At 50.9% G+C, this 27,746-nt stretch overlaps 1 protein-coding gene across 8 annotated transcripts in view; it reads left to right on the top strand.

Moving 5' to 3' along the window:
• Ksr1 (kinase suppressor of ras 1) overlaps window positions 1-19,605 on the top strand; it is a 145,392-nt gene extending 125,787 nt beyond the window's left edge. For 4 of the 8 annotated variants that reach the window (XM_005402782.2, XM_005402783.2, XM_005402788.2 and 1 more), the window contains 7 exons: window positions 1,757-1,853; window positions 4,825-4,958; window positions 5,646-5,777; window positions 6,986-7,121; window positions 12,408-12,541; window positions 14,639-14,719; window positions 16,782-19,605. In XM_005402782.2, the coding sequence (XP_005402839.1) occupies window positions 1,757-1,853; window positions 4,825-4,958; window positions 5,646-5,777; window positions 6,986-7,121; window positions 12,408-12,541; window positions 14,639-14,719; window positions 16,782-16,860 (793 nt within the window). In that variant the 3' untranslated portion in view covers window positions 16,861-19,605. The other 4 variants (XM_005402784.2, XM_005402785.2, XM_005402786.2 and 1 more) reach the window with 3 other exon arrangements.
• Window positions 19,606-27,746: the final 8,141 nt, after the last annotated feature.

Below are 27,746 nucleotides of genomic sequence, written 5' to 3'. Positions count from 1 at the left end.
AAAATGGGGTGTAACTTCTGCTTACATAACCTCTCCGACAGTAAGAATAAGTGAAACGATACTCCTCTGAGGATTCTGGGTTCTTGGCACAGAGCAGAGGTCATCTCCTGCCAGCTGGGCACTTGTTGTCCCCAGAGGTGGCTATGGTAGATATCCTCATTCCCTCCACTAAAATAAAACTTTTGCATGGGCTCAGAAATTTTTCAACTATTCCTTTATAAAAACATGGGAGAAACCCTGCTGGTTCACACCTTGTTTTTCTCCCTTGACTGTAGGGCTGGGGTCCTCTTCGTCTTCTTTTTTTTTTCTGGCAGTGCTGAGGATCGAACCTAGGTCCCTGCCTGTACTAGGTGAGGGCTCTACCACTGAGCTACATCCCGGCCCCTCATGTTTTGATGTCTGTAGCCCATTTCTACTATGGCTAGTGCTCAGTGTGCTACTCCTGACCCGCGTGTCTCTTCCTCAGAGCTGTGAGTCTGGAACAGTTTTGTGCATGATATTTATGATATTACGGTGTACTTTTAAAGTTGGGAAAAGTATTATGAGGTCATTAGAAAAACTCTCAAATAAATATACATAGAAGTTTTAAGAAGAATCTAAAACTCACTTGAATCCTGTTGAACCAAGAGGATCCTCATTAACATTGTGGTGATGTTCCCTATACCTGGATCCTATACTTTAAGAAAAAATATTTTTCCTTTCAAAGCAGTGAAGTAAGTAAAACTTAATGTCCATTTGGTTTGTTTATCTGTGAGGTAAGTAACCAGCCACGGCACTCCTGAGCAGAAGGGTCTCTTGACCACGGGGATAAAATTCTAGCCCAAAGCAGGGCAAGCTGATGCCCAGAGAGCCTCGCTGTGACCACGCCAGCCCTGCAACCCCAATCCCACAGCCCCTGCTGCTGTCCCCCACCCGCCCGCCCTCCCCTCTCTCATGCACCCTGTTTTTAAGAGGTGGGAGTCAGTGGACAGGTAGGTGTACCCACAGTGAAACAGGACAGTGTTCACTAACAAGAAAACACTGCATTTTTAGAAATATACCTAGGAAAATGGGATGCAGCTAGGAGACCATCAGCCAATGCTCCATAGCCCTTGGCCTCTTGGTTTTTAAAGTCTCTGAGATGCGAAGAACCTTACTTTCGGGACACTTTTCCTAAAAACTAGTCCTTCCCTAAGATAGCATAGGCCGCTTCCCCCCAGAACAGGAACGGGAGCCACACCCTGTCTGGGTCCTTCGTCCCCCTGGGTTTTTGGAATTGATGTAGGTGGAGGCCGCAGAACGCAAGCTCTCTTTCCCATAATCACTGCGATCCTCTGACAGCCACCCCAGTGCCTTGTCCTTATTTACCCATGGCTTTATTTAAAAAAAAAAGAAAAGCTCTGGGGCCTAAACATAAATGCAATAATGAGACTATGCAGTGAGCACCAGAGCCTTGAGGTTGCCTGGCGCTAGCTATAAGAGGCTGGGTTCCTGCCCGTTTGAGTTTTGCTGCTTGTGGTCCTGCCTTGCCCCCACCGCAGTGGGCCACCCAGGGTTACAGGGAGCCTAGTGGGTGGACTGGTGTCCTTGTGTAGGTTGGGAGGGCCTTAGGCGGGGTGTGTGTCTGAGCCCTCGCAGGCCAGGTCCCAGTAGGAATGGATGTCGGGTTTGGTTAAGGACAGGAATGCTTTGTGGAGGACCCTCCAGGAGCAGATGGGGACAGGGCCTCCTTGGCCATGCCAGTATCTGACCTGACTGAGCCCACCACTCTCGACAGCTTCTGCAAGGGGCGGACGTTGCACTCGTTTGTGAGGGACCCCAAGACATCGCTGGACATCAACAAGACGAGGCAGATCGCTCAGGAGATCATCAAGGTACAGGGCGCTCAGCAGCTGGAGGGTGGGTTTCTGGCTGCTGTCAGAGCTCTGGTCCTTCCTCCAGCAGCATCTGTGTCTGTCAGGGTGGGGTGTGGCTACGTGCTCTGCTTCTCCTTCTAACGGGGGCTCCTCAAGGTGGGATCTATCTGCTTCCCTCTGTCCCTCTCTCATCTGTTCATAGCTGGAGCAGTTCACTTGGTCAGCGCTGATAGAATTGAATTAGGTAGGGAAGAACTCAGCTGGTTCTAAAAACAGCCCAGCTCCTGGTCACACCGGCTGTGTGGTCTTGGCCAGGTTCTTTAGCCTCCCTGAGCCTTGGCTTTCTTTCTTGTAAAATGGGGCTGCAGCACTCTCTCCCTCACTGGAGCAGTGCAAAGGTCAAGTGCAGTCATCTGTGGACAGGGCGTTGGCCTAGACCCCAGCACTCAGGTTAGTTAGGAGGCGCAGTGGAAAGGGCGAAGTGGCATTTAATGTCTCTGGACCCAGGACCTGGGCTTTCTGTCTTCATGTTTACAAGGCCACCTTCCCGAGGGCAGGCCCTTGCACTCAAATGAAATCCCCCTCATTCCTTTCACTGTTTTAAAAAATGATTAAATAAAAGTGAAAGAAGAGCTCATTTGTTGCTTTATTTGGCAATGAACAGGCCCAAATAAAAACAGGTGAATAGAATTTCTTTTCTTTCCTTTTTAAAAAAACTGTATTGAGAAGCTGTTGTCTCTTAACAGCTCCACCAAGTCTTTCCCCATCTGTCTTTTCTCCCTTTTCCCCTCCTTTCCTCCTTCCCTCCTTCCTTCCCTCTTTCCTTCCTTCCTTCCTTTATTCCTATTCCTCCCTCCTTTCCCTTCCTTCTTTCTTTCAGTTGTGTGTCTGTGTGTCTCTCTTTCTTTCTTTTTTTTTCTGGTACTGGGAATCGAACTCACGACCTTGCGCTTGCCAGGCAGGCGCTGTGCCGCTGAGCTAAATCCCCAGCCCCCTGTGTGTCTCTCTTTAGAAAACATGGCAATTACAGTAGCATGTGTGGATAAACCAAGATTTCCAAGGGATATTTCTGTGTTGCTAAGCTAATGAATTAAACTTCTGAAAAGCGAATCCCAGAGATGCCATTTCTGCCTTCAGTGTGCTCCGTCTTCTTTCAGAGCGGCCCTTGGGGGCCGCAGTGTTTCTTCTCCATCCCCAACCCAGCCTTGTTAAATCCTGCTCCCCTCCCTGCTCTGCTCCTCCTCACGGTCCTCTCCTCTCTGCACCTGGAGTGGGGGGTGCATCTGGGTGCTGACTGCTGAGTCAGGATGATGAGCCTTCAGGATGACTCCAGGCCCCAGAGATAAGTCACTAACAGGCTTTAGAGCTGCAGAACCGGAAGCTGCCTCTCCGCTGGCTTCTTTCCAACCTGCTGAGAAACCCTCCTCTCTCCTCCTGCTGGGGCCTGAGAGCCACTTCCTTTATGGGGTTATCTCTGATGCTTTGGTCAAAAGAAGTAAAAGCGGCTGGACCTTTGGTTAGAGGACTTGGCAACTTTTGGACCTTAGAGGCACCTGTGGAATTCTGTGAAAGGAAAATCAGTGTCCAGAGCCAGCCGTTTACATCCTGTCCCTTTACACTTGCCCATTCAGGTTATGATACCTGTTTTAAAAATAAGGCTCAGAGCAGCACAGTGACTGGTCCAGTTAGTTCCAGAGCTGGTCCCTACTCAGCCCACAGTGAGCCTGTGGCTCTTTCTGGCTACCGGGAAGGCTCATGCCTGGGTTTGGTTTGGGAAAGGGCAGACATTTTCAAAGGACAGTCTGGCATTGAGACAGAGTTCCAGGATAGGGGGTTCCTAGAGCTCCCCGGCCCCATCACAAGGAGACAGCTCTCCACAGGCCCCAGGGGAGAGGGGCAGTGGCCCCTCTGATGCTTTGCACAAATGGTTCTCCAGTGCTCTTGACCCCCAGGGCCTGAGCTCTTGCAGGGGCTGAGTTCTGTCTGGTTCTGGCTTGTGGCTGACTCTGTTTCTTAAATGGGTGTGTTTTTTCACTCGTTGTCCCCTTCCCACCCCTTCCGGGTAACACCTTTTTTGCCAGGGACATCTCTGCATAACGAGTGATGCTCCTGAGGTGTGGAGAGTGGTTTTATTGCTGCTTCTTTCAGAGCTCCCCGGGATGGTACTCAGCCTTGGTGTCTCGGCCCTGTCCCCAGGGGCATCAGAGTCCCCGTGAGTCACCTGTGTTCCGTGCACCTGACCCAGCAGTGCTCCTTCCAAAGAGCACAGTTTAGAAATCAGCCCGCCCGCCACCCCCGCCCTTGCACTGACAGCTGAGGGGCTGAGCCACAGAGAAGTTAACACTGTGTCTGAGGCCACCTAGTGAGTTAGGATCTGAGTTGAGATGGAACTCGAACCCCGGATTTCAGTCTCAATCCAGGGCTGCTCCTAGCACAGCGTGGACATCAACAATGGCAAAGTTCAGGGATCCCTTTGTGGAAGTGTCCCTCTACTTCCCCATCTGACGTTTATACTGCCTGAGAGCAGAGAGCAGCTGTGCAAATCCTGATGGAGTCCCCAACTTGTTTGAACCCTTTATGACCTGACATGCGTGCTAGGCAAGTGCTCTCCCGCTGAGCTACACCCCAAGCCAGTATTACTTCATATATTCTTGGATCTCCCTGGCTTCCTGGCCATGACCTCTCTACGTCTTACACCCTGTCCAAGTCTAAGATGACTATTTGGCAGCCTGACGGTGTGAAAAGGGCATGGACTGGCTTGGAGTCAGATCTGAGCCCTGCTGGGTAGCTGCTGTGTACCTGGGGGAAGCGACCTCGCCTTTCTGAGCCTCGATTTCCTCATCTGTCAAACAGGACAAGCTGCAGCATAGGACTGTGAGGATTCAGTGAGGGGACTTGGGCAAGCATCCAGCACAGCGCGGGCCACAAGGTAGAAACTCAGCATCAGCACCCACTCTCTCCCCCTGACGTGAGCCTCGCTGTTTTCCAGGGCATGGGCTACCTGCATGCCAAGGGCATCGTGCACAAAGATCTCAAATCCAAGAATGTCTTTTATGACAATGGCAAAGTGGTCATCACAGACTTCGGGCTGTTTGGGATCTCGGGTGTGGTCCGAGAGGAACGGTGAGTTGGCCTCAGGTATCTGGGTGGGACAGGAGATGGGGTGCTGGGTGGGCTTGCTCAGGGTCCTGGTACTCTGGCTGTGCTACCAAGAAGCAGACCTTCCTGCAGGGAGGGCCAGGGAGCTCTGAGCTTGCCCTTCTGGTTCTGGTCCAGAATCGGGCCTGGGTGGTATTTCAGTCTCTTGTGGCATGTGACTCTCAGGTTGAGCCCCATGGAGCCTGGGATCCAGCTCATTTTGGACCCGGCTGCTCAGCAATATGGGTGAGGGTCCAGGCCTCATCTGCAGGATGAGGGAGTGGGTCCAGCTTTTATTTCCTCCATCCTTAAAGGGGCGGGGAGAAAGGCTCCTTCTTGAGCATTCGGGGAGCTCCCAGAGGAAGAGCGGCAGCCAGGTGGAGACTCCCCTGGCAGATGTGAGAGCACAGGCCTGGTTTCCTGGACAGATGCCCAGGCCCAGCAGAGAGCCAGGCACTGCAGCCAGCCCACGCCTGTCGTTGGCCGCTTCCCTGGAAGAGCTTGGCAATGTCTTCTGTGGCGGCCCCTAGAAGCACTCGTGCCTGAGCCAGGCCAGGATCAGTGTGCTGCACTCGGGTGTTTTACCTGCACTGTGTGGGTGGTTTCCTCGCCGGAGGGCAGATGGGTACCAGGGAGTCCCGCTGAGGGGCTGCGTTCCTGTCCCGCCCCCAGGCGTGAGAACCAGCTGAAGCTGTCACATGACTGGCTGTGCTACCTGGCCCCTGAGATTGTGCGAGAGATGACCCCTGGGAAGGACGAGGACCAGCTGCCCTTCTCCAAAGCTGCGGATGTCTATGCATTTGGGTAAGCAGGCTCCTGGTGCTTGGAGCCCAGGGGTGCCCCCCAGAGAGGGCCCTGGTAGCTATTGGAAGCAGGGGAGGTGTCCGCCGAGCTGCATAGAGCCTGGGCTTTGGAGTAGGAACAAAGCTGGTTTTGAGTCAGAGCACTACCGCTTGTTGACTGAGTGACCACGTCCTTGACCTCCTGTCTCCAAGATAATAGCACCTCCAAGACAGTTGTTTCATGAGGACTAAATTAGGTCATGGTGTAAGTGCTGGTTGTCAGTCTCACCCACTCATCTGCTGGGACACTCGCCAGAGGCAACCAATGACTGTCCCTCCCTCTCTGGGACGCCTGGGCATCCTGCCAGCCAGCCTCTAGCGCCCATGCATGCTGGGTTGCTGACTCAGAGAAATACAGTGCAAACCAGATCTATCCTTGCAGGTGTGACAGTCACCACATTAAAAAGGAAACAAGTGAAATAGTTTCAACAGTTTATTAAACTCAGCACATCTCAAGTATCATTTCAGTATGCAGTGAATAAAAAAAGCAGTGAGATAGTTTCTATGCATTTTCCTACTACTAAGTCCTCACAGCCTGGTGCTTGCTCTGTATGTGCAGCACGCTTCCGTCAGCTCTCCACACTGTAGTGGCTCAGGAGCCTCATGCAGCACGGGCTCCCTACATTGGATAGTGCGAGTCTGATTAGCGGGTCCCCATCCCAGTGCATTCAGGAAGCTAAGGGGATTGGAGTGGCTGAGGAAGGCTCCCTCGCAGTCACCCTGTCCTCTCTCGGGTGCCTTCCCCTGCTGTGGCCTGAGTGCCGTCTCTTCCTCCCTGACCTCCCTGACCTTTAACTGTGTCATTGCCGAAGCATGAGGTGTGCCCTGCCCTGGGTGTGGCATTTTAGCTCCTCCTCCCACAGCCTCACGACAGGCCTTAGCCTACTGAGGTTGAGCAGTGGTACCACAGCCTTATAGCTCGGAGGTGGCAGAGCTGGGGTCAGGCTTAGACTGGAACAAGCCCAGTGTTCTGTCCGTACCTAGGCTACTCACCACAGTGGAAGCAGGTGCGCAGGGCCCAGGTCCCTAGGGGCCCAGGCAGGGTCTCTCAGGTCCCATCACAGCATCCCCTGCAGATGGGGAGGGAAGGCTGGGACAGACCCAAGTCCTCAGAGCCCCCGGGCATGGATGGGGCCCTGCAGCCCAGCAGCTCATGCCATTTCTCCACAGGACTGTGTGGTATGAGCTACAAGCAAGAGACTGGCCCTTTAAGCACCAGCCTGCAGAGGCCTTGATCTGGCAGGTCGGCAGTGGGGAAGGAATGAAGCGGGTCCTGGCCTCCGTCAGCCTGGGGAAGGAAGTCAGCGTGAGTAGCACCTGCTCTTGGGGGAGGTAGGGTGGGGAGGCTGGGCACACGGCACGGCTGCCCTTCATCTGCTGCCTGGGCTCTGCCACCATTGAAGGCTCTGCCCCGGGCAGTGTCGCGCTTGATATTGAAAACAACATGTGTTTATGGGAAATGGGCAAAGCAGGGAGGCAGAGGGAAGAAAATAAAAACCACCGGGATCACTGCACTGTCGCCTTTTGTCTTGATTTCCTTCTTACGATAATGATTTTAACGGATGTGTGAGATGAGGACAGAATAAAGCCTTATGCAGCACCGACACGCCCGAAGGTTTGAAAAATCCCTCATCAGAACAGGAGCGGTGAGGTCATGCTGTGGTACAAGTCTTTTCTCCGTGTTTTTCACGACTATTCAAAAACAGGTCAAGGTTCCCACAAGGAACTCGTTCCACAGTGCTGAATCTGAATTACGGCTGTTGCGCTCTCGTTTCTGGGTGGTTTCCTTTCACGGTTTGTTTCTGCGTCGCGTTGCTGTGACGTTTTCCTTGGGGCGTTTCCCTGTCTTGGCGCAGTCATCTGTCAGGAAGCCCTGACTCAGCGTTTCCGGGGTGATCGTGATGACCGGGCGCCCGTGTGTTCGGTGGGACCGCACACAGCCTCGTCCTGAGTGACCACACAGGTCCTGGGCAGCTTCACAGAGAAGAGCTTCACAGAGGGAGCGCTCGGCCCTTCCCGCTTTAAATCTAAATAGACTGCCGGAGTCAAATCTGAATAGACTGCGAGTTTCTTGTCAGAGTCATGACCCCCGTGGGCAGCATCACCATCTATACACCGGACAGGACGCAGTGATGACTGGTAGCAGGCAGCTAAGGCATCCGATAGGGCTCATTTGAAATGGTACTGTAAAGCCAGGTGTGGTGGCACACGCCTGTAATCTCAGCAGTTGGGAGGCTGAGGCAGGAGGATCATTGTGAGTTCAAGGCCAGCCTAGGCCACAAAGTTAGTTCAAGGTCAGCCTGAACTGCATAGGGAGATCCTGTCTCAAAAAGACAAAAAACTCCTCCCCGCACCCAAATGACACTGTTTTGATCTACTGTATTTCACAGTCACATTTGTCGTCAGGTTGAAGTGCCAAGTATTTTCCAAGAGTGATGCCGAGGGCTAGTATGCAACTCCACACTAGACTTCTCGGTCAGTTGATACCCCTGCAGCGGGGCTGTTGGGCAGGTGGAGTGACGAGCGCCTCCCTGATGGAGCCAGGGTCAGCGGACAGCACCTTCCCCAGGACGTGCTCCTGGCGTCTTAGGGGAGAAATGCTGGGCCAAGGTCCGGGTTGGGCTCCTGCTGTGGCCTGGCTCTGGCAGCTCAGCTGGCAGCATGGACGGCTACTGCCTTCCAGTCTTTTTTGGGGTTTTTTTGGTCAGTACTGGCGATTGAACCCAGAGCCTTCATTCTGAGCTAAACGCCCAGCCTACCTTTCAAATTCTGTTTTCAGACAGGGTCTCACCAAGTTGCCGGCTGTGCTCAGACTTGCAGTTCTCCTGGTTTAGCCTATTGGAGTGCTGGGATTACAAGCTTGTGCCACCATGCTTGGCTACATTCCCATGTTTGTTCGTTTGTTTGTTCTGATAGTGCATGCTGGTCATTAAATTACTACGTAACCCAAGACTGGCTTCAAACCTGCACCACTCCTCCTGCCTCAGCCTCCTGAATGCTGCAATTACAGGCAGGCACCACAATACCTAGCTTGCCTTCTAGTCTTTTTTTTTTTTTTTTTGAGACAGGGTCTTGCTATGCAGTTCAGGCTGGTCTGGAATTCACTATGTGCCCCAGGGTGGCCTTGAACTCACAGCCATCCTCCTGCCTCAGCCTCCTGAATGCTGGAATCACAGGTGTGTGCCACCATGCCCCGTGCCTTCTAGTCTTTTAAAAATATGTATCTTGAAGAAAATCACAATAATGACCTGTAGGTTTTTTTGTGTCCTAACGTTTTTCCACATAGCACTTTATTATCTCGAGTTTTTAACAAATCTTTATTACCTGCCCTTCTGTCCTGTGGCTGCACTGTAATGTAATTCCTTGTGTCACTGGGTATTTAGGTTATTTCCAATTTTTACATCTACAGTGACACAATTAAGGACCTCTTTGTATAGATACCTTTGTACAAAAGAGAGAATATATATGTTTTTTGAAAGAAAAAATATCCTCCCTCAGTTTTCCTGCAGCAGCCTCAGTTCCTTTCTGTGCACTGGCATCTTGGCGCAGAGCATTGAGCGCCGTCCTCAGGGAGGGGGAGACCTGGAGCAGAGCAGCGCTGGTCGGAGGGCTGCAGGGAGTCAGGGCTCGGTGCTGTGTTGCACGTTAGAATCCTCCCAGAGCTGTTCAGAAATACCGGGGCTGCCAGGTGTGGCGGTGCACAGCTGTAGTCCCAGCTACTCAGAAGGCTCAGGCAGAAGAATCCTAAGGTCAAATCCGCCTGGGCAACTGAGTGAGAGCCTGTCTCAAAATAAAGAATAAAGGAGGACTGGCTGGGATGGAGAACATCCCTAGGTTCCATATCTAGTACATCTAAATAATTAATTACTTAAGACCTGGGTCAGCCTCCCAGGAATATCAATTTAATTGACCTAAGATCAGACTAAGGCTATAGTTCTTTTTCTGAGGTGTTTTATATTTAAATAAAGCTCCTCAGACAATTCCAGAACACAGCCAGGGTCCAGATCTAATTGGGAAGGTCTCTCTTAGTGCAGGATCGCAGCCGCAGGCGGGTCTGTGGTGGCATTCCTGGAGAGTGAACCTGCTCGAGTATTTTGCACTTCAACCCCGCGACGGGTTCCGCTGTGGAGCGCAGTAGACCTGGTCTGACATCATTTTAAATAAGCCCTCTGCAGATGCCGGAAGTAACCGCAGGGATTTCTTATAAAGAAGAGTGTGGAAGCCTTTTAAGAATAAATTGAGGCCAGGAAGAATGAGGAAGCAGAGACAGAAAACGCACCAGCGCCAGCTTCTGCTCAGCATTGTGTGCCTGCAGAGTCTCATCTTCTTTTTTCCCTCTGTTTTTTACAAATGCAATAAAAGATGATTGTGACTCTTAGCCCAGGTGGGGATGGCCCTCCGAGCGGCCCCTTTCTTCTCCCTCAAGCCACGCCGCTGTGGCGCTCACACCAGGCTCTGCCTCAAATGCAGGGTCAGCGGTGAGTTTGTCACCTTCCCTACGAGTCCGTCCATGTGCGTGGGAAGACAGAAGAGATTCTTAGTGAAAAGCAGCAGCCCGGTCCTCAGGTCGCTGTCCAAAGGCTCCAGCCTTGTGTTCCATCAGCTTTTCACCCCGGCGCCCTCTTCCCTTGGCCGCAGAGCCTGGGCCAGCTTTCCTTTACTGGCCGATCGTTAATGTTGGCTTTGTGTTTCTGTGATTAAATCTCCTGTGCTGCACCCGTGGACTGAGGCCGAAGGTGAGACTAGAAACAGCGCGAGTGGCGTCAGGAGGGCCGATGCGTGCCGTTCTCCCCGGAGAACTAGTTTGCCAGGGTCACATTTTCTTCTTTGTGAGTCTCCTCTTCCATTTTCTCAGTTCTCACAGGTTCATGGTTTTGTTGTCTTCACATTGAGACCCTGGCTTTCTCCCACAGTTTTAGATTTTTCCTGTAGTTCCTCATCACCCCTTCTTCCCGCCTTTTGGAGATGGGTTGTTACTATGTTGCCCATGTTGCTCCGGGGCTTCACAGCAGCTGCCCCAGGGGCTGGGATTCCGGGCATGTGCCGTGTGTTTGCATTCTTGAGAGGAGAAACAAACACCTTTACCATATTCCTGAGGTCTTGTAGCTCCCTCTGCCTTCTGCTTATTGAATGGAGTCTGTTCCATACTTTTCAGGCCCACTCACTTCGGATCATCTGAGCTAGCGGCACAGTGTTAGCCTTTTATTTCCTTTCTATTCATTCCCGGGTCAATCGCACTGTTCCTGTATTGCATACCTTTCCCGCTCTTTGTTTTCACGCTTGCAAAATAAGAGTAAAACTGAAGGAACCTGCTCCCCAGTGGATACATGAGAGATAGAACGTTTGCACATCCGAAATGTCCTTGTTCTGTGTCACACCAGGAACAGCTTTGTAGGTTCAAAATTATTTTCCGTTTAGAACACAAAAGTTTTTCTCTGGTGTCTACTAATGATCAAGTACATTGTTAAGAAATCTGGTGATGGTCTCATTCTGAACCTTTGTAGATGCCTTACTGGAAGCATCTGGGATCTTTTCTTTGTCCTTGCTGTAATGAAATTTGATGAAAATATATCTGAGTGTGGGCTGTTTCTTTTTTAGTCAGCTCCCACCATTGGGTCTCCTCAGCCATTTCTTTTGAAAATCTCTGGGAGAAATTGATTCGCTCTTCAATAATTCCCTGGCCTATTTCTTATTTTTCTGTTGTCAGAAGTCCCATTTGTGAGAATTTGGTTCTTCTCACTGAGTGTTTTGCCTTCTTTTCTATTTTTCATCCCTATCTCAATGGGTCTCTAATCTGGGGAGCATCCTTGATTATTTTGTCCAGCACTCCTCATGTTTGGTTCAAAAATTTTATTTTCAATTGGAAGTACTTTCTTTCTTTAGTCATTTAGTTTTTAGCGCACCCTGGTCTCGTTTTGTAGAGTAGCTGCTTACATGTACGTATACGCATGTGTGCACAAACTGTCCTCTGGAGGTTGGGTTTTGATCTGATACATCTTGGATCTCTCCAGGTTTCCTGACTGAGCAGGCAGCCCATGTGGCGGAGGGGGGTGGTTGATCCAGTCTGATATCAACCCTGTTATATTTAGGAACAAAAACTTGCATTGCTGAGTCTCACTGTGTGTGTGAGGCTCAGCCCTTAGCCACTGAGGGTGGCCATTGGGACAGCTGTTCTCCTGGGCCCTGCCTGTCCCTCCTTATCTCTCCATCCTCTATATGGTCAAACCGAGGCTCTCACCTCCATTGCAGCCCCACCCGCTGCATATCCTGAGGACCTGTGGAGCCGGTACCTTCCACCTTCCATCTTCCAGAAGCCAACCACTGCCATGCCTGACCTCTTTTCCATTATTAGTCTGTTGATGTTGGCTGCTGTTATTTCAGGGGAGAAAGGGTATCAGGAGGAAGGAGGGGAGCTGGAAGCTTGTGCATTTCATCGTGACCTGGAAGCATAGAAGCTCTTTCATATTGGCGGGGTCTTCAGGGCACCACCAGCCAGGGCACTTGAGAACACAACAGGGTGCTTTGTGGGTGCCCCAGCCCTGCCCTCCTTCCCAGCCAGCACACACACCGCTAATGGCAGTTCCTTTTGCAGGAGATCCTGTCTGCCTGCTGGGCTTTCGACCTGCAGGAGAGACCCAGCTTCAGCCTGCTAATGGACATGCTGGAGAAGCTACCCAAGCTGAACCGGCGGCTCTCCCACCCCGGGCACTTCTGGAAGTCAGCTGAGTAAGTAACTCCTCAATGAACTGCCTCCCCTATGGTCTTAGAGGGGACCTTGTGCTGTGTCTGCCCCAGACTTTGGTCTGGAAAGTACACATACTGAAGCCAGGGTTTTATTTATTGAGCTTATATTGGAGACAGGTGAGCACCTTTGGCTCACATCTGTGAAAGTCTGCATGTCACTGTTATCAGACCAGTGCTGATGCCAGACCTAGGCAAGGCCAAGGCGAGAAGGTTTTCCTCTGGGCGGGGCAAGATGGGTGGGGTGGAGGTCATAGCCATGTGGATACCAAGAAACTCCTACAACAAGCAGAGCCAGTGTTGTTTAAAACGGCTCTGACTCAGACCCTGAGCTGTTTAGCACAAAAAGCCGGCCACCTTTTACGGGTAAAGACATTCCTCGTCTTTATGTGGTGCTTGGATGCCAGAAGCCTTTCTCTGTGTCTTCACAGGACCCTTTGCCCCATGGCATGGCAGGGAGGGGTCTCCATGGGCAGCAGAAGCCGCTGTCTTCTCTCCTGCACTGCCTTGTTCTCTTTCTTCTTTGTCCCTCTGGCCACCTATTCCAGAATACTCAGAAACATCTCTGTCCTGCTGTGAGCTTTTGTGAGGCTCTGGGGCCTTTAGCTTTGTTCCCTTACCCAGCCATGTAGACAGGTAAAAATCATTCTTCAGATGTGCATGCGTGGAGCTCATAGCTGGTGGCCACATTCGGCTTGCCCATAGAGTGCGAGGCCCTTTCCTGAGGAAGAACCAAGCTGGGCCCTATGCTGCAGGTGCAGGGAGGCCTAGCATGAGTCGCCCGAACAGGATGCATGCAGAAGTCCCTGAGAAAACTTAGTTCATTGTGCTGCTCAGGGGCGGTCTGGAGGGACAGCCCTCTGGGGCTCGGGGATGCTGTCTTATTGTTTATGTGAGCTTCAACTTTGGCTCTTAGGGTGGGTGAGAATATCTTGTACAAATTGAGTGGCCCTTATCTGAAATGCATGGGAACAAAAGCACCAGTTTTTCTCAGATGTGGGAATGTTTGCATCAACTTTGCAGTTTGAGCATCCTTAACCCATGGTGGACCTCAGGAGAGTTGCAGCCTTTGGAGCATTTGTTTCCAGATTAGAGTAGCTCAGCCTGGTCAGATGAAGGTGAATGACTGATGGCCGAGGTTAGCCTCTCCTAGCATGGAGCACGCAATCTAATCAGGATAAAGTCAGGCAGACACAGGGCAACACACCCTCTGCCCAGCACATCTCTGTCTTGTCACCTCTCTATCCCCAGCTCCTAGCACAGTTCCAGGAACAGAGTAGGTGGGGAACAAATATTTGACAGGTGCCTGAATGAATGAGTGAATGATCCTGGCATGCTGGGTGCTGCGAGGGAGGGTAGAGCCCTGCAGCAGCCCCGGTGAGGGCCTCCCCACCTGAAGACTGAAGGAAGGGTCTCTGGAGGACGGTGATCAGAGCGGGGATGGAAGAGAAGCCATCCCAGCCGGGATGGAGCGTGGGGTTCCCTGAGCAGCACCAGGCGGGGACTGTGGGGCAGCAAGACCGTGTTCTGAGCTACCGCTACAGACCTGGGGCTGCTCTGTACATCCTGGGCTTCAGCCTCCCCGCTGTCAAAGAAAGGCTGCCCTCGTGGGCATGAGGGCAGGGCATGAGCCCTTTCTCCAGAAGACCCAACAGCCTGATCTCCTCGTATCACAGACAGGAAACTGAGTCTCAAATGGGAGCTGTTGTCTGCAACCATACTGTCCCGAACGCACTTGATCTCATCCAAATGGGAGCTCTTCCCGGCTCAAATCCTCAGCTCTTGCCCCTTAAAGGGAAGATGCAGCAGATCTGAATGAATCTATGTCCAGGCTTTCTGCTCGTAGTTTCCACTTTCTGCACTCTCAGGCTCTAATTCTCATTTTTTTTCTTTCCCATTGGCTTTGTTGCTTTTTTATTTTGGGGGTGGCTGGTGGATACGCTGGCCGCCCTGTCATCTCCTCCTGTCCCTCCTCCCTGACTCCTCTACCTGTCCACTGCCTGGCTGCTGTCACCTGTTGGCTGATGGCTGGACTGCACTCTCCCTGCTCCTGTCGGAACGGCCCTGTTGGGGCGCTCACAGTCGCTGGCGGAGCCGCTACTACGGGAAAGGACGTTACGGTCACCCTGACTTTAAGAACTCCTGTCCGGTTCTGGAGGAATAGTGTGTTTCTCTCATGTCTCTTCTGCCCTGCCTGTGTGTGGCTGTCCTGTTGCACACCCACTTCCTGTTCTGTCTCCGCATCCCAGCTCCTCATAACCATCCAGCTTTATCCCGGTAACCCAGAGTGACGTCCTGCAGCAGAAGTGCCACCAGCAAGGGCCATGTGGGCTCGTGTCTCTCTCAGTGGGTAGGAGAGACCCATGGCGTGTTGCTGGCCTCCGTCCACGCCATGGGTGCTCAGGCGGCTTGTCATGTGCCCAGAGTCCCCTCTGGGTAGAGCTCAAAAGAAGAGAATCCAGTGAGCTGAGGTGGGAAACTCCAAGAAGTCAGTGTTGACAGTCAAGAGCTAAGCAGCTGTGGGCCGCCAGCCAGCTTCTGTGGAAGCGGCTCGCTGTGCCTGCAGGACCTTGAAGAAGGCTCCTTGTACTCAGACTGCCTTCCAGGCTTGCCTGGGTGCTGCCCTGGGGGGATGAAGTTGGGCATTTTCCTGTCCAGCAGCCCTGGCCAGGCCTGTGGGCTGTGGGTCCCCTATGGGCTCGGCCTCTGATGCTGCTCTTGCTTCTTCTCTGTCCTTTGTAGGTTGTAGCCTGGCTGCTTTGCATGCGCCAGGAGCCTCTGCCTCCTAACTGACAACTCGGCTCTGCGACTTCCGCTAAGATGCAAAATGCCAAGTAGGCACTAACCCAGGGGATGCCGTCTCTGCTGCTTCATTCTTCTCTCTCCAGACTTCTTGTGCTCTGTTTTAAACCAGCCTCCTGCCCCCTCCACGTGGCCTGCGCGTGCCCAAGTAACTTCTGGTGGCGGAGGGTCGCACTAGCCAGGCTCCCCCGCAATGCTGCACAGCTTCCGGCAACCTTCCTAGATGTGACTCCTCTTTCTCTCTGGCTCTTCTGAGGGATGCTGTGGCTTACATGCGATGACGGGGTGGCCCTGTCTACTACTAATACCTTAACAGCTTCCTGCTGATGGTGTTCTGAGAACGGGGGAGGGGTGTGTGGCTTCTAACCCCTCTAACTCAAGGGGACCTTGTCCTGCAAGGAGTGGAAAGGTTGCCCAGCTGCTTTGCGGCCAGCACTGTGGTCCCAGGAGCCCTCTCTGGGTTCCTGTCTCTGGCTCTCCTGTAGGTTTTGGCAGTAGACTCAAAGGTCCTGTTGCTGTGAAAGGCACCAGCTGAGGGCTTTGTCCTCAGCGGCACACCCGGTAAAGTCGGCCTCGTTCCGAGTGGTGCCTGTTGCCAAGCTTCAGTAATGGAAACACAGCTGCTGCCCCAGCCCTGCCCCGCCTGCCGCGTTCTTCCCTTTGCATCTGCCCTGGCTCTGTAAGGGTCAGGTCAGTGTTCCAGTGGCGGAGTTGGTGAGCTCTTAGGTCATCACGCTGCTGAGTGCAGATCCCTGCCCCCTCTCCAATTGTCCTGACTCCAGATCTCTGGAATCTGGCCCAAAAGTCACACCTCGCCCACTCCCAGGTAGCCTCCTGCTGGGCCTGATGCTTGAGCACTATCTCTTGTCACTTTTTTTTTTGGCCCTTGGTGGTACTGGAGATTGAACCCACGGATGCTCTATCCCTGAGCTGCATTCCCAGCCTTTTTTATTCTTTACTTTGAGACAGAGCTCACTAAATTACTCGGGCTGGCCTCAGATTTTGGTCCTCCTGCCCCAGCTTCCTGAGCAGCTGGAATTACAGGCACGCACCGGCAGGTCCAGCTGAGCACCATTTCTAAAAGGAGCATGCACCGTTATGCCTGGTGTTGGGGCTCAGGTTTCTCTTCCCCCAAGCACCGCACAGAGCAAGGTTGTGCCACGGCTGGCACCAAGGAAACGGTTCCCGTGAGCCTACAACACTTAATGGTGTATCCTGTGTCCTGGGAGTCAGATGTGAAGGAGCCATGTCCCTGTCCCCCAGGAGCGGGGAGGGGGGCCAAGGCTGAGGACTCAGGATGACCCAGGGCTGCTCTGCGAAGGCTGTGGGCTGAGCAATCATTGTCACTCCTTGGTGTGGGCCGGGTCCCCTTGACTGTCAAGACCAACAGAGCCATAACCCCGGATTTTGTTCCCCTTTGCAGCATTAACAGCAGCAAAGTTGTACCCCGCTTTGAGAGGTTCGGCCTCGGTGCCCTGGAGTCCGGTAACCCAAAGATGTAGCCAGCTGTGCAATTGTTCTGCTGCCCATTTCTTTTTTAAGTGTGTTTGTAAAACACACACACCACCGTCACAACAACAGCAAAAGGAGAAACCACTCCATCTGTCCAACGCTGCAAACCAGGAGGGCGAGTCCCCCATTCCGACTGTCCGTCACGAAGACACAAGGGTCCCTGGAGATGGAACTGCTCCTGCTGTCTTAGTAAGAGCCCAGCAACAACCAGGCTGGTCCCAACTGACAGCAAATGTTTACACGTGTGTTTCTGCCAAGCGAACTCGATGTTTTACAATAGGTAATAATGTAGTCCGTGTATGAAGGCGCTGGCACCTGGATGGCAGAAGTGGCTGTCCCCTCTGGAGGATTTGGTAGCACTGGGGAGCTCAGTGCCAGTGGCCAAAGGAAGGAAGACATTGTGGTTATGGCTGGGTTACAAGTAGGGTGGAAAGAGGTGGGGGTACAAGGTTTGACCCGGCTCCTTCTTTGGCCCTAACCCCCAGGGGTGGTACACTGTCCCTTCCCCGTCTAGCAGAGAAAACCCTGGCTAGGAATTGAGGCAGGTTACAAGGGACAAGAGCTTCCTGGAGAGCTTGGCTTCACCTTCCAGCCCCTTTAGTCCAGACTGTGCCCACTGGGAAAGTAGAGACAGAATCCAGTTAATACCTGGACAGATCTAGTGGTCCTAGGCATGGTTTCTGTTGCCAGGTGAGGCGATACCCTTGAGCTAGTGCTTCTTGTGTGAAGCCCTGGGCAGATCCTGGCAGCCAGGGCCTTTGTTTTGAGGCACATCCCAGTGCCCATCGTCTGAGCCCTAGCTGAGGGCACCTTAGGGCTTAATAAGGGAAAACAGGGAAGATGGTGGAGGGAGAGACGGAAGGAGAAGTGGACAGCAAGTCCCCGAGCCCCTGTCCTGGCACTTTAGAAACCCATTGTCCGTCATGGTAGAGAGTTCTAGAATTGCCCACCCCCCCAGCCCTAGTGAAACCTTTTGCCCCTTCCCGATTCCTCAGTCCGGGTTCTAAGCTCAGCTGGGGGCATGGGACTGCCTCACCTTGTCACTCCCACCCCCAAACCCTTGTCTGCAGAGCCCTTCCCAGCAGCGCCAGGCCTTCTGCTTGTGTCAGACCAGTGGGAAGGGCTGGCTCCAGAGAGTCTTTGACGTGAGAGCGTCCTACCCATCCTCCCCGAAGCCCGCTGGTGGAGGTGAGGCCACAGGAGTCCCCACAACCAGCAAGGAAAGAGCGATGGGAGAGGACGTGTTACTGGATCCCGGCCCTGTGCTCCGAGCTGAGATGGGGGTGGCCGTGTGGCTGGCACCCCTTACAGTTAGAGCCACCTGGCAAATCCCGCACCTCCAGAGCCTCTCCTAGCACCAGAGTCACAGAAAGTGAGCCACTCCGACGAGAAGCTGCGGACCTGCCTCTCTGCTCTCCACGCCCAGCACAGCCTCACTCCCTGCCGGCCCTGCGTGAGCACAGCCAGCCCGCGGGTCAGGAGCTTCACAGCCTTTCCAGTCCCTGTGGGGAGAAGAAAGGAGAGCTGTGAACCCTTTGGGGGCAGCTCTGTGTGGGGGACTTCTGTGGGAGGACGGTCGTTCAACCCCGTGATCCCTTCGGTCTCCCACATGACCTCCCCAGAGTGACCCCCCCCCCCCCAGAGCCCTGTGGGATGTGACCATTTCCTCTGTAGCTGTGTCTCATCCCTGTCCCTTTGCGGAGGTGGCCGTGCATGTGACTCCAGCCTTTCACCTCCCTGTTGTGACACTGGCCTTCCCTGCCAGATGGTTGCAGCTGAGCAAATCAGGCTCACCTCCCCATCCTCTGACCCCAGGCCGCAGGAGGTCACTCTGGGTCTCGACGTCCCCACTGATCGCCTGCTGTGTCCATGGCCCTGCGCAAGTGCTGGGGCCCCAGATACAGGACCAGCGAAGTCCCTGCCTTAGGAAGTGATCATTTGCCCAGGGCTGAATCCGGCCGGGAACCGGTGGGCTCCAGGAGGGGCCAGGGTCCTGGGTCCCTTCCCCTGCCCTCTCCAAGGCCTGTTCCCAGCTGGCCACTTCTGCATTGCCTGTCGTTTAAGAAGGTCCCATGGTAGTTCCCCGCCCCCGTCTTTGCTTAAGTGACTGTGAATTGAGGTTAGGAGGATGTGCTTGCCCTTCTCTGTGCTCTGTCTGTCCACCTTGGAACACATGAAGGACAGATACTGTGAATTCAGCCCTCACGACGCACTGTGAAGGGGAGGGAGGAGACGGGGGCTGCAGACGTCCCGCCTGGGCTCTCAGGGTGTAGTCTGCGGTTTAGCCCTTGCAGGCACCCCCAGTTCTCAACCTCACCCCAAGGCCTTTAACCACCAGGGCTGCAGTCCCGGGCTTCTGTGTGACTTGAAGGCTTGAATCCTAGCTCGTCCTGGGTTCATTATGAGCAGTGTATTAGCAATTTGACCTCTCCATGCCACCAAATCAGAACACTTTGTTCCCGTGCCCTCAGCAGGGTGTGGCGGGTCCTGTGAGCCTGTGTCCTGCTGCAGCGACTTAGGGGTGACAGCGAGGGAGGCCCCTGCCACACTGCAGCACTGGCTGGGACGTCACCTGTGTGTGCACACCGAGCGTCTTCTGTGGCCACGAGGCACACATTTTGCTTTTTTGAATGTGATGTAAAATTTGTACAGTAAAAGTTTTTATATTTTCTATCAATTGCGTTTGTCTTCCTGAGATGGTATTAATTTAAATTAAAACGGTTAGTATTAACGAACACGCTGTGTGGAGGTTTTTTGTTTGTGGTGTTTGTTTCTGTATTTGATTTTCCACTGGCAAGCACATATGCTCTGGCCTGGGTCTGCAGTTTGTGAATAAAGTTATACCAAGGTGCCTGGGGCTTTGGTCTGCTTTGATCAGTTCCGGATGAGAACTGGGGACCACTTCTGACAGTCTAGGAGGATAGAAAGGGAGGGGTTGGGGCGTTTCAGTACAGTTGTAGGTTCAGGAGCTCCTTCCAGTGTGTTATGGTTTATATCTAGATGCCCCCCAGATCCTCACCTGTTTATGGGTTGGGCTGCTGGAAGGTGATTGGACTATGGGTTGGCACAGCTGACTGTAGGAGGTGGGGTCTGGCTGGAGGAGGTGGGTTGTTGGCAGCCTGACCAGGAAGTGTTTTCTGCCTCCCTTGCCCTCCCCTCCTCTCTGGTCCCTGGCCACCACGACCTGGACAGCTTTCCTCCGCACAGGCCTTCGCCATGCTGTCCCTGTGTGTTTAAGCCTGCCAGACATGGACTGAGATTCCTGAAATAGGAGCCAAAGAAAACCTCTCCTTCCTTAAGTTTGGATATTGGGTATCAAGTCCCAGTGGTGAAAATGTGGCTCAGACACCAAAGCAAAGAGAATTATGCTCGGCCCTTAAGGGCAGTGTCTCAAGACGGAGGAACGGAGAGGGCGGAGTCAAGGCCTCTGATGGACAGATTGCCCAGCCACCAACAGCAGCAAAGCCAGCCAGCAGACCCAGATCCAAGCCATCTCACCGCAGCAGAGATGCCTTTGGCCTTCCAGAAGCCTTGGGTGAGGGGAGCAGCGTTCATTTCAGTGTGATTTTAGGAGAGGCTCTGGGCTTGTAGAATAAGGAGCAAGAAAAACAGAAAGAAGAGGAACAAGAAAGACAGAAAAGAAAGAGAAAGAAAGGAGGAAGAAAGAACCAGCATTTGCGGAGTCCTTGCTCTGAGCCAGGAGGGTGCGTACCACATATGGTCTCACCCTAAGCTGGTTCTCACAGCAATGCCGTGAGCCAGGAGTTGTGATTTTCAACTGGGAAAGCAGGTGAATGGCTAAGGTGTTTAGCAGGGTCACAGAGGCCTCACACCTCCCTTTCATCAGAGGCCAGGAACGGACTGCTCAGACATGTATTGAGCTTTTACTTTGTACAAACATAGTGCTAAGTTGTGGAACTTTTTCCAGGATAGATTATATGGTAGGCCGCAAATTTAAGTCTCCATAGATTGACAACAAAGTATTTTGCCTGACCTCAATGGGGTAATTTTAGATATCAGTAAAGCTAGAATGCAGATTTGTGGAAATTAACACAGCTTTCCTAATTGTGTTTTTTTTTTTTTTTTTTTGTGTACCAGGAATGGAACTCGAGACCTTGTGCTTAGCCAGGCAGGTGCTTGTAACACTGAGCTATATCACTGGCCCTAACACAGCTTTAACCAGTGGATCAAAGAAGAAGTCACAAGGAAATTAGAAAATACTTGGAGATGAATAAAAGCAAAAAATGCCAAAATTTATGAGATGCAGTGAAAGCAGTACCAGCAAGGAAATTTACACTTATAAATGTGTACAGCAAGAAGATCTCAAACAGCTTTACAAATTAAGGAACTGAAATAAGATTAGGACAGGGAGAAGAAAAAAAAGGTCGAGAAGATAATTGCAACCAAGTTCTTTGAAAAGCAGTGAAATTGATAAACCTATAGATGGAGTAAGGAAACAATAAAATCAGATGTGAGAGGAGGCATTACTACCACTTCTATAGAAACAGTGTAAGATGCCATGACAATCATGTCAGCACGTTGGATCACCTTTTAGAGCTTTGAGTGATGCAGCACGCATGCCATGGGTTCGCCACCACTGACCTAGATGAATTGGGCAAATTCATGGAAATATAAAACCTGCCAAGACTACATCACAAAGAAATGCACATGTGAATAGACCTATAGCTAGTGAGGATAAATCAGTAATTTAAAATCACCAGGCAAAAGCCCTGGACCTGCCAGTTTAATGTGTGAATTCTGCCAACATTTAAAGAGCGAATGGTAACTTTTCTCAGGCTTTCCTTCATAATAAAAAGAGGAAGGAATAGTTAATCACTTCTCCTACAAGGTCAGCATTACCCTGATACAAAGCCAATGCGAAAACAAAACTATAGGTCAACATTTAGTATCAATATTCGTAAAATATTCTCAGCAAAATACTAACAAACTAGCCTGGCGTGGTGGTGCATGCCTGTAATTCCAGCACTCGGAAAGCTGAGGCAGGAGGATCCCTGCGAATTTGAGGGCAGCCTAGGCTACAAAGTGAGTTCAAGGCCACGCTGAACTGCATAGTGAAACCCTGCCTCAAAAGGGTAAAAAAAAAAAAAAAAAAAAAAAAAAAAAAAAAAAACCTAACAAAGTTGAAATATTAAAGGATTATTCACCATGACTAAGTGGGATTTATCCCTGGAAAGCAAAGATAATTTCACATATGTAAGTTGATCAGTGTTAGATATTATGTTAAAAATAAAGAACAATACATGATCTCAATTGATGCAGAAAAAGCATTTGACAAAATTCAACACCTTTTCATGATACAAACTAGGAATAGAAGGAGACTACCCAAACATTGAAGCCATTCCTGAGAAACCCAGCAGAAAGACCGAAAGCTCCTCCTCACAGATCAGGCACATGGCAAGATGCTTATTTTCAACACTTTTCTCCAGCATAGAACTGGAAGTCTTAAGCAGAACAATTAAGAAAAAAGGCAACCAAATTGAAAAGGATGAAGTAAAATTAACTCCAGTGGCAGATGCTTTGATATTCTGCGTAGAGTTCATTTTAGTAAGAGTCCTCCATGACCGCTAGGTGGCAGTGGTGAGAGAGCGCCTCTGAGACACTGTATCAGAAAAATTCAGGTACCCTGGAAAGGGAGCCGCAAAGGAAGTTGGATACGGGTAGACAAACAGAAGGAGACACTCACCAGATCCCAGACCAGCGTCCGGGAGCTAAGAGGGGGAAGCTCGACCGTGCCCAGATCACGGCATCCCCACGCCCGGGTCCAGCATACACACCATCTTTGGAGAGGATCCCGCACCCCGAGGGAGGGAGCCTGCACCTCGGTGGCGGCCAGGCCATGGAAAAGGCTCCACATTTCTACTTCCCACCGGGAAGAGGACCACGGGGAGCGAGATACTCGAAGGGTAGGGCATCAGAAAAACGGAAAGCTGGCGACCATCGCTTGAAGGACAAGGACGGCCTCTGGGGAAGCTGAGGCAGGCAAGGGCCCTGGTTAGGCATCAGGACCCGAGCGCAGAGAAGACCATGGCTGGGGGCTTGGCCAGCGGGCAGCGGCTGTGACAGCTGAGACCCTAGGGAGAGAGGAGCCCAGCTGGACCTGGTCTCCCGCAAACAGGGGCTATGCTGTGCTCACGGGCATCCTGCTCGCTACCGCCACCCGCCTTCCGTGCCCACGAGGGACCCCTCCAGCCTGCCAGGGAGAGGACAGGGCAGGGCCTGAGTCTTCACCGCGCTCCCTGGTCGGAAGGTGACACTCGGCGGGAGAGAAAGGAGAAGGACCTCAGTGAGAGATGGGGAGTGGCCTCTGGGCCGCGGCCCGCGGAGCAGGAGTGCAGAATCAGCTGCGGGTTTTGCGGATTTTGCGGGGAGAGGAATTTGGTGGGAATCAGGAACCTTGGTGCTAAACCCAAGCTACCTCACCCTCCCCTCCTTGAATTCACTGAGGGGGTTGAGTCTGAGGGCAAAAGCCTAGAGGGGACCACGAGGGGGGGTGGGGTGGGGGGAGTGAGGCTTGCAGTGAGGAGGGGCTTCTGGGGACCAATCCAGGTCAGCAGACCTCCAGGCTCAGAAGGGCAGAGGGGCAATCAGAGGGGCAGCAGCTCGGGGATCTGCAAAGCCAGACACTGAATTGGGAAGGTGAGGAGAAGAGGGCGCTGAGACTGCAGCGCTGTGGGAGAAGGGCGGGGTAGCAGCAGAGCCAAGCCCGGGGTCCACCTTACACAGGTGTGACAGGTGTGAGTGGGGGAGGGCTCACTAGCGGGCTGCAGTATAAACAGGCTGTGGTCACGCTTTCATGCTGTGTGTTTGCAGCTGCATGTGCTGTGATGGATGTTTGGATTTTTGTTTCTGTGTTTTTCCCCCTCTCTTTTGTCTCTCTTGCTCTCTTTATTATCCATTTATCTCCCTTCTCTTCTCATATATATATTGTGCAAAGGTTTCATATGTATGAATGTGCAAAGGACACTAGAAATTGACCAGCATAACTGTGGGCATGGCAGGTCGACCCCCACGAGAACTGTGTACAGAGGATCCAAAGATTAGCAGACAGCTCACTAACAGGTTCTGACCTTCTCACAGCCCCCCTCAGCCTCCAGTTACGCTGCCTCCTTCTGCTCCCTTCTCCTGCTCTGCACACGTTCCATCAGCCCCTCCACACCGGCCCCTCACTGCAGCTCCACAAATGATTCCAATCTGACCCCATCTGCTTTCATCCACGGATACTTCTTCCTTCCCTTCTCCTTGACTTACTCCGTTCTTTCCCTCTCCCTCCTTCCTCCCTCCTGTCACATCCCAGCCACCTGCTGGCGGCCCTGCACAGTCCAGTCTGCAAGGGCACTGACGAACGGGTGGCAGTGTTAGGACAGTGTCAGCGCGCGTGACTGACTTGTGGCTGGATCTGGCGATGCGGAGATAACCAGCAGGGAGTCTCTCCTGGCTGTGCAGCAACCAGATCTAAGGATCACTGAGCAGAGCAGAAGGGAGTAACACAAAACAGCCAGAGCAAAGATGCTGACTGAGCCGATCTCCAAACTAGCAATGAAGTCTTTCATTCTAACTGATTCTCAACCCTCAGCTCCAAAGGAGGGGGCAGAAGAAAGAAAGGGAACAAAAGAAAAAAATGAGAATAAAAGGCAACAAAATGCTGCTAAAAACTCCAAACTTCCCCAAAGCTGCTCCAATGGACATCAACCAGAAGGAGAGCAAAATACAAAAGGCTGAATTAAAAGAAGAAACGAACAAAAAACAGGTCAGTAAGGTGTTAGATGACCTCAGTGATGATATAGCTAAATCGAAAATGGACTTCACAAACAATGATCAGCGATCTTAAAGCAGGTACAAATAAAGCCCTTCCTGAGCCAATCAAAACTATTCAAGGAGCTGGGGATGTAGCTCAGCTGCACAAGCGCCTGCCTGGCAAGTGCAAGGTCCTGGGTTTGATTCCCAGCACCAAAACCAAAACCAAAACAAAACAAAACAAAAAAAACCTATTCAAGGCATGAATGACCAGTTTATCAGAATTAGAGTCTGTGAAAAGGTACCAAACAAATCCAGGAGATATAAAATTCTATTCAAAATATGGACAACAAAAATGTCCAGTGTGGTGCATTGACAGCTGGTGGTCAACTTGTAACTCTCAAGGGTAAGTGGGTAAGCGTGGTGCTGGGTGTGGGAGGCCCACCTGGGGACTGTTGACAGCAGCATAAGAGGCAGACCTGGAGAAGCAGAAGAAGGCTTTTGGGAACTGAGAAAGGCTGTTGGGAGCTGGTAGAAGCTGTTGGGAGTGTGTTGGAAGTGGAGAAAAGCTGTAAGGAGCTGTTGATTATGTTGAAGGAGCTCATCATGCTGGCTTTCCTGATGAACTTGGCTGTTTTCATCCTCTGAGGAGCTGGGACCTTGTTGGCACTGAGAATGGCTTTGGTTCACTTTGCGGGAGCTCTGGTCCTCACTTTGAGCATTGCTTCCTGGCTCCAGAGAGGAAGATGGTGCACTGCCAGTCTCCTGGAGAAGCTTGCTGTATTGGCTTTCCTGATTGGAACTCAGCTGTCTTCATCATTGGAGGAGCTCGGGACCTCATTGTTGTTGGGGAAGGCTGTGGTACTTCTGGGCGGAGCTTTGGCTCTTATTTTGGACTTCAGTTCCTGGCTCCAGTGCAGATCCCTCAGCCTGCTAGCACAGATCCTTCATCCTGCTGGCACAGACTTTCTCGCTTTCACCACTGATCTTTGGGCCTTCCCAGTTCAGATCTGTGAAACAGGCCTGCATGAGATGTTGTCATGGGCTCTAGGTCTTCAGCTGAACTCATGTAGGACATTAACCTGGGATCCAGGCCCTTAGCTGGATTCTTTGCTCCTTAGTGTATGGACAGATTTCCTGCACTCTCTTGTATATGATTCTTTGAGTAACTATTATAAATAATCTTAAAATATGTGTCCTGTCTTATATTGTTTCTTCTTGCAAAAACCTCAAACCAACACAACCAGTAAGGGAAGAGAGTCAGAACCAGAAGAAGGGCCGATGCAGGTGACCATGTATGCAGAGATACCTTAAAGACAGCAAGAGATCAGAGAAATGGATCCAACAGCTGCTAGGTGAAACAAAGACTACCTCCAGAAGAACTGGAATTAGAAATGAGGTAGCACAAATGGCATAAGAAATATGTGCACAGAAATCATAAGCAGAAAATTTTCCAAGAATAGGGAAAGAATTCAATGTTTGTATAAGCAATGCAGATAGCACCTCAAATAGGTGTGATCAGAAAAGACAAATCCTAAGTCCCAAACAAGGACAGAATTTTAAAAGCCACTGGAGAAGAATAACAAACCACATATGAAGGTAAACAGATGAGAATTACTGCAGATTTTTTAAAGTTTTTTTTCTTTTTTTAAAAGAAAATAGTACAAAAAAAAAGAACAATAGCAAAATACAAACAAAACAATGCAAGGACATTAAAAATGATACTGGGTTTCAAACTAAATGCTAGGGATTAACAGTGGTTATTATATTACATATTGTTATCTTCAAGGAAGTTGCTCAGATTACCAGATGTAAGAATAGAAGATTGATCAAATCATTAAAGGAAATAAGAAAATAATAACTTAAAAGAACATTAGAGACAATACATAGTTTCACTAGACAGGATTGTAGGAATTCACCCATGGTTGTTATGCTGCAAATTGTTGTTGTCACATAAGCTGCTCAGATTACCATATATAAGCATGCAAAATTGGTCAAAATATATATATAAAAACTTTTAATCATTAACTGTTCCCCTCAACAAACCATCAGACACCAACAGTACAATTATGCCACCAATCCATATATATATATAGCCTTAGTACTTTCTTTTTCTTCTCTCCCCAATCCCATTTGTTGCTTCTTTTGAGCAATTTCTTTCCCTTTTGTATTATCTATTGTACATTTTGGGTTTTATTTACTCTTTCATGTTCTTACACCATGAAGACAATGTGATGTTTACACATGTGGGTCTGATTTATTTCACGTATAAGTATGACCTCTAGTTACTTTGATATACATAATGATCACATTCATTGTAGGGAATCTATTGAATTTCTGAGATTTTGATTATGATATGCCTGGCTGTAGACTTCTTTTGGTCGTGGTCAATTGGGTTCTAGATGCCTCTCCTACCTGTATGTCAAATTTTTTTTCTCTACCAGGAAAGTTTTCTGCCATGACATCTGTGAACAGTTTTTTTTTTTTTTTTGGTTTTTCTCCGGTACCAGGGACCGAACTCACGACCTTGCGCTTGCCAGGCAGGCACTTTGCCGCTGAGCTAAATCCCCAGCCCCTGTGAACAGTTTTTTAATGTCATTTGTGCTGTCTCCTGCTTTTTCATTGACTCCAATAAATCTTCAGTTATTCTCCTTTGCCTCATCTAGCAGCTGTTGTATTGATTTCTTATGGTCTCTTGCTATTTTTAAGAAATCTTTCTTTTTATAGTCCCTAGCTGCAAGCCTGTCTTCTATATCTGTCCACCCACTGCCTTAATCTATTGCAAATACTTTCAATAGAATTTTTATTCCCCTGGATATCTGCTTGAACCTGCATTATGGATTCCGTTTCTTTCCTACGCTGAGCATTCATTGTTCCCATAATTTTTTTTTTAGCTCATCTATTTTCTTTTCTGTTCTGCTCTACAATCCCTAAGCATGGTTTTCATTGTGGACACCATCTCTGCAGTTATGTGAGAGATTATTTCTGATTTGATTTTTTCTAGAGCCTCATTCAACTGCTTTGTCATTACCACTTCAGAGAGGCCAGGTGGGTGGTTTTTGGATTGTCCCACCTCATTGCCTCCTGGGTTTGCCTTTGATGATGTTTGGGGTTGCATCTT

Source organism: Chinchilla lanigera, unplaced genomic scaffold (genome assembly GCF_000276665.1).
Source record: "Chinchilla lanigera isolate Chin_1 unplaced genomic scaffold, ChiLan1.0 scaffold00080, whole genome shotgun sequence".
NCBI lineage: Eukaryota > Metazoa > Chordata > Mammalia > Rodentia > Chinchillidae > Chinchilla > Chinchilla lanigera.
The sequence above is the reverse complement of the archived record's forward strand: the minus strand, read 5'-3'. Positions and strand labels throughout refer to the sequence as shown.